This window comes from Mus pahari, chromosome X (genome assembly GCF_900095145.1).
Source record: "Mus pahari chromosome X, PAHARI_EIJ_v1.1, whole genome shotgun sequence".
Lineage (NCBI taxonomy): Eukaryota > Metazoa > Chordata > Mammalia > Rodentia > Muridae > Mus > Mus pahari.
This window is the reverse complement of record NC_034613.1, coordinates 71,755,952-71,763,107: the sequence shown is the minus strand read 5'-3', so window position 1 is coordinate 71,763,107 and position 7,156 is coordinate 71,755,952. Positions and strand designations below refer to the sequence as shown.

General features: G+C 33.8%; 1 protein-coding gene across 8 annotated transcripts in view; it reads right to left on the bottom strand.

The window, feature by feature from the left end:
* The window catches only part of Dmd (dystrophin), a 2,621,826-nt gene that overhangs the window by 1,141,703 nt on the left and 1,472,967 nt on the right, over positions 1-7,156 (bottom strand). For all 8 annotated transcript variants that reach the window (XM_029534042.1, XM_029534043.1, XM_029534037.1 and 5 more), the window contains exon 43: positions 4,282-4,454. In XM_029534042.1, coding sequence (XP_029389902.1) covers positions 4,282-4,454 — 173 coding nt within the window. The remainder of the gene's footprint in view (positions 1-4,281; positions 4,455-7,156) is intronic.

Below are 7,156 nucleotides of genomic sequence, written 5' to 3'. Positions count from 1 at the left end.
ACACACACACACACACACATTTCAACCCAAACTACTTTTTTGATAACTCATTAAGTCCAATTAATGCTGCCAATATGCTCATGGGTATGAAGCCATGCACAAACATGCCAGGTTCAAGTGTTTTCTGAAAGAACAGAGGATGTTATTCCTCTAATACTGGAAGACATTTCAGTTCTTTGTGATTACCATATTTCCTACAGATCTGTTGACCTATCTACAGGTTCTTGGCTGCAATGAAGTCATGAATGGACCAATCTCATGGATTGAAATTCAATTCTGAAGAGAATATTGCTGGTTAAATATATAACATTGGTGCCATTATTGGTAGTTTATCATTTCTATAATTGCTGTAAGTCATAGGGTTCACAGGTATTTTTTTTTCTGGTAGTGAGATTTTTGTTATACTAGATTACAATTAACATAAAAACACACAGAATGTCACTATGCAAAGAAGAAGACACCAAGGAATGTTCAGCCCTAAATGGGAAATCTGTATCATACACTCTCCCCCACAGCTCTGGGATCATCACAGTAGATGGATAGGAAAGATTATAAAATTTGAAATGGTGGATTAAAGACCTCTTTTTTTTCTGGACAAAAGAGGAGAGTTGCATATTAACTAACAATTGTAATATTAGTCACAAGGTGTATACATGCCTAAACAAGACAAAATTCTACCACAGAAGGCAAAGACGTGTAAAATGTTCTGCCCTTAATGAAGAACTACTGGAAAATAATAGCTTCTAGGAGAAGTAGAGTCTGCTAAATTAGTGATTTGGCCCTGGTACTTTGACCATATTCCATGACAGGGACAGGTCTCACTCCAAAAGCATTTGGACAGCATAAAAAATATTTTGCTTTTTTTTTTTTTCTAAGAAAACAAACTTGAATAGGTAATAAAATAGGGTGGATCTTGGAGAAGATGTAGAAGGAGGTGAATATGAACAAAATACTCTGTATGATAGAAATAAAAAAAAACTGGTAAAATACTACTATAAACATAGCTAAACATAATTATCAACAATTAATAACAGAGTATTCTCAAATGGCAAAGAAATACTTAAACATTTTTCAAAATCCTTAGTCATCAGGGAAATGTGAATCAAAATGACCCAGAGATTCCACCTTATACCAATCAGAATGACTAAGTTCAAGAATGCAAGAGAAAGCACATGTTGGTGAGGGTGTGGACAAAGGGACACACTTCTCTGTTGCTGGAAGAATTACAAACTGTTACAGTCTCTCTGGAAATCCATTTGGCAGTTCCTCAAAAAATTGGAAATAGTTCCTTAAGACCAATCTATACTGTACCTAGGCATATACTCAAAAGATGATCCACCATATCACAAGGACATATACTCCATGATGTTCATAGTATTCTTATTCATAATAGCCAGAAGCTAGAAAAAAGCCTGGATGTCCATCAACTGAAGAATGGTTAAAGAAAATGTGGTATATTTACACAATGGAATACTATTCAGCTATTAAAAACAAAGACATCATGAATTTTCCAGCCAAATGAATGGAACTTGGGAATACTATCCTGAGTAAGGTAACTCAGATCCAGAAGTACAATCATTGCATGTAGTAATTTAAAAGTGAATAATGCCTTAAAATACAGGATACACACACTACACTCCAGAGACTCAAAAAAGCTAAACAAGAAGGAAGCCCCTTCAAGCAAGAATGCTTAAATATCACTTAGAAGGGGAAATAAAATAGCAGTAGAAAGCAGATGGAGGGAGGGAATGGTGTGGGAGTGTGTACAGGAATGGGATAAGAGGGTCAGGATCGGGTATGGGTGAAGGAGAGAGGCCCAGAGGACCAGGATAATGAATGAAAATATGCAGCTGCCACGGGTGTGGAGTGGGGGGAACTTTTAGAGAGTTCCAGAGACCTGGGATGAATGAGGCTCCCAGGATTCAATGTGGGTGGCGTTAGCCGAAATGTCCATCAGTGGGGATATGGAACCTGAAGTGTCTACCTCCAGATGCCAGAAAGAACCCTCAGTGGAGGGATGGTAGCAGTAATACACCTACAAAACTTTCAACCCCAAAACTCTTCTGTCTAAAAGAAATGATGGGACAAAGATAGAGCAGAGACTGAAGGAATAGCTGACCAGTGTGACCTGTCCTCCTTGGGATCCATCCAGTGGGCAGGCAACAATCCTTGACACTATTACTGAGCCTATGTTGTGCTTGCTGTTAGGAAACTAGTGTTGCTGTTCTCTGAGAGGTGCTCCTAGCAGATACTCACAGATGCAGATACTCACAGCAAATCATTGGACTGAGGTCAGTGACCCCTATGAAAGAGTTAGGGGAAGGATTTAAAGATCTGAAGGTGATGACAACCCCACAGGAAGACCAACAGTGTCAACCAAAGTGGACCCCTGGGTGCTTTCAGAGATTAAGTCACTAACCAAAGAGCATAAATGGCCTTGTCTGAGTTTAGGGACATAGTTACTTGATGGAAACATAAATTATCAGAAGTATATTTGAAATTTCACCAACTTTCTCCATGGACTAGCATTTATATTCCCACTTTTATTATTGCCTTTGTAGTTAAAGGCGAATTGAAAAGAAAATAACTGTTTTACCCTGTTAAAGGTGAATACACAGCCTATATGTCAGCAGAAGTTGTATGATTACAATGAAGTGTATCCCCAGAAAGGATTCTACTTGTTTGCCAAGATGGTATGTGCCTAAAGAAACATAGTAATTTCTGAGTTTTGAAGAAACCTCAGTTCTTAGTAAGTTCATACTCCAGAATGATGCAAGAAAGAAGAAAAGCACAGAAGACAGTGAAAAATGAACACATTCTGAAAAAGTGATGGCTCTAACCTCACTTTCAGACTCTGTCAGTGATTGACAATTGGCACACAATTATTATGAATGTATTGTAAAGTAACAATGTAAGATTGTATCTTATGGTATGTATACTACAGCACTGATTTTTCTCCTTTTCATCAACAATGAAATTAGACATTTTATCATATGTTAAAATAAAAGTATTATTTAACTGAGGAGAGATATTTTCACATTTGCAAAAATAAATTTACTACATGGTAAATTATAAGAGAAGATCACCAAAGAGTAGATATCATATACAGTAAAAACCAAATTTGGAAACTCATGTACATATAAACTTATTTATATATATAATATCATATTAAGTGGTAAGCTAATATTCAAATTTCCGGGTAGCTTGAACCACTAATAATCTTGAGTCATCAAACATTTAAAGTGAATCTTGTGGATATCATGAGCAAGATAGAGAGGAAACAAAATGCTTTAGAAACTGCAAAGCAATTTCATATTACTAACTCATAATATATGAGGGCCGTAATGCCACAACATGTGACAAATTGCATGGCTAAACAAACCTAGGTGAATAGGGGTCATGTGAAGGCCTTTTTAAGGTACATTAATGAGTCAGCACTTTACTCATTGGGAAATAAGATTACAGGAGAAAAGTTATTATACTTAAAAAATTAAAACTAGATGAATGATAATTGGAAATATAGTAAAGACAATCATGAATGGCAACTGAAATTAACATCTGAAACTTCTGTTTCCAGGTATAATGTAGTAAACTAAAACCTATAGTACATGGCTGGCTATAAATAAACACACGAGAGATGCAAAATAATTTGAATTCTTCCTAAGCAAATGAAGAGGTCTATCTTTAAACTACAGAATTTCAAATTGGTTTATATGATTAGAAAACATGTATTATAAATTTGTAAAAGAAGAAACAATACACCTTCATGTGACGAGAGGTTACTGCAGAAGAATACCTTCAAAGGTAATTTAAAAGTTAAATACTTAAGGTAAGCACTAAAGCTGATTTCAGATCAACTAAATAAAATTTTCACATTAAAAATAGGGAAATACAGAGAATGAGACTTCAAAATGGAAATAATAAATTAAAATGAAGGGCTTTTATATGTTGAAATACACTGCTTTAAGTACCAAACTTATAAATACATAGGCAGCAGATATAATTAGATATATTTTAAACTTTATATAAGATTAATTATGAACAAAACAGCATTCACATTATGTTCANTNTTAGAGGATGATGTAATTAATATACAAACATGGTTATCTCAGTAAGAATACTTTTAATATCACTTTACATTAGTAATAATGTCCTTGTGTGTTACAGTAATGTTTCTCCTCTCCTTTTCTGTCATTTTAACCAAGGAAACTACTTGAAAATGTTTTAGAGTTTCCCAAAAATTGCTATATAATATTTCAGTAAAATTAAAATGCTACCTACCCTTGTCGTTCCTTGTACATTCTATTAAGTTTTTCCCACTGGAAATCCATCTGTGAAACTGCTTCCTGTACTTTCACCCTTTCCATGGGGGTGGCACTTTGTAAGGCTGCTGTCTTCTTCTTGTGAATAACATCAATACGACCTGAGATTTGTTGCAAATTGTCTTTTATATTCTGAAATAATAAAATACATATAATAAAATAAACTAGCTTTCTCTAGGGAGTAAAAAGAAGTAGTCCTAGAAGAAATAGTTTTACAATTCTAAAATATCAACCTTATACATGTTAGTCTTTCATTCCCATATGTCAACTGTAGTTCCAGGGGATCTGATGTTGTTGTTCAGCTTTTGCTGGCTTCCGCGTGCATATAGTTCACATAAATTCACTCAACCACACAGTACATTTATGAATTAATAACAATGGACAAAAGACTAACAGTTGGCTAAGAGATTACCCTTCAGGAAGAAAGTTTCAACTTAAGCTATGCTAAAGAGATAACAATTTCAGATCCATTATAAGGTTCTGATGAGCCTGACTACTTTTCTTAGTCCTGACACAAAAAGGCATATCTTTTCCTTTTTCTTATCTTCTGACTTTTTCTCTTAGATGCCAGCCAAAGGCCAAATATACTTTCTCTAGTACTTAGATCAATTGTACTCTTTTCTAAAATTTTTGAGAAGTTTGGAGAAGGAATAATGTCTCATTTGGTCATGAATAAAGTTGAATGTAGGGCAGTCATACTCAAGTAGCAGAAGTAGACTTTATAGCCCATATGTCACATAAAGTATGACATTAGCAATCACAAGAATTTTATTTTATAAAATGTAAAGACCTATGGGAAAATAGGCTAGTATAGAGAGGTTAAAGATACTTAAAAATGGGCTTTGAATCTCAAACTAAAAATTTTGCATTTAATTCAGTAACTAATAGTGAAGCATGGTTTTATAAATTATGAATTATAGAAACCAATCTATATAACCTAGTGAGAATATAGATTATGCCAATTGTAAGAAAATGTTTGAAATAGAATTCTAAAATTTAAAAAAAATACTTATGATCTGTATATCTGCCCAAAGTTGGGTAGCATATGATAAGTGATGTGAATTAATTTTGAGTTTCAAAGGTTTTCTTAGTAATTATATGGTATTCTCTTCAACTCCATGTGTACCTTATGACGAGAAACTTAATTTATTTATTCAACACCTCAACTGAACTCTGAGGAAAAAGGACATATCTGCCACATTAAGTACTGACATATGAGGGAAAGGAGGGCGTGATAACACAGAAATAGCCTGTGAATTTACTCATCTTTAAAAATTCACACTAAAACTCCCTTCCACCAGTTTTACTTACAGAAATGGTAATCACAGAAATATGTTGTGTTTTAATTGCATAAGAGATGGTTACATGGCTAAAGGGAGATTTTAAGAATAATGTGGTGGAATAAAGAGATCCATTTGTTCAAAGACTAACTCTAAAAAGTGGAATATTATAGGTTGATTTATTTAGCATGAGAGGTATGTTTATTGATGTAATATATATATATATATATATATATATATATATATATATATATATAAAATAAAACACAGTAGACACTATAATTGAAGTTATAAAAAGTTTTAAGACAATACATTGGATTTGCTATTAGTATTTTAAAATCACTGGACCTGATGTGTATCCAGGAGTCTGCTTTTACATTTGTCAGTTTCAATATTACTGCCATGTTTTATGGCTTTGAACTATTAGCGTGTTTAGGGATGTTGCAATAACCTGACTAGGTCACATGCCAGGAGTTTATACCAAGATGAATTCACTGTAACTTCTGACAATTTGCTTGACCAGGGGAACTTGTGTTAAATAGCAGATGATCAGATGCAACTTCAGACTCTAAAGGTCATAGATGTCTTTTTCACTTGGCTACTAATCCATTACCAAGAATCAAAAGTCTGGTAGGCTTTTTATTATGTTTGTTGATTATTTGCATTCATATTAGAAAAAAGATAGCATTTTCCCATATTTAGTAGCCAAATGCTTAAAGTAGAAAGCTATAAGGACCAGTAAAGGCTAATATAAAATAAAAAGAATAGAATCTTACCAACCATCATACAAAAATTATCTGCTTCTGGTTTAATGTGATGTGTAAGTGTCTGTGTGTGTGTGTGTGTGTGTGTGTGTGTGTGCATGTGTATGTGTGTGTGTGCATGTGTGTGTGCTTGTGTGCTCCTACTCACAGGGGAGCATATTATAACTCACAGCATAACCATGCACTATACATAAAATTTCTGGGTATTTGAGCTTGAGATAATTCTTGATATAATTTAACTTTCAGTTCTCTGGAAAATAGTAGAAGTTCTCAGAATAAGTTGTAAACAGTTCTAGTATTCAAAGGCAGGAGAACTTAGAATAAGAACAGCAGAAATTGAGTCAGGGGATGTCAAATTCCCTGGATATCAAGATAATTACGCCTTGGCACATTCCCTAAGAAGAGTGTAAAGTGACTGGAATCCAAAAAAACAAAAACAAAAACAAAACTCTTCAAAGACTCTATGAACAATATCATGCCCTAGGCACTGCATACAGAAAAATGAAATAAGCACCAAAAAATTAACATTCTGCAGTGTTTACACTAAATAGACAACCTCTTATAGTTTTGACTATTTTAGTTTGTCTAGGAATAAATGATCTTTACAGTTTTTGACCCTACAGAAATGAAACCATAGTCCCTATAGTTGCTATGGTGATAGAAAAAAATCCCTAGGAAAATTTTCATTTTATTTCCTGAAGAGTTTCTTACAATATCTGAAAATATAATGTAAAAATGATGAAGTACCCAGGTTTTGTCAACTTCCTTTGTGATTTTTACATGTCTTTAA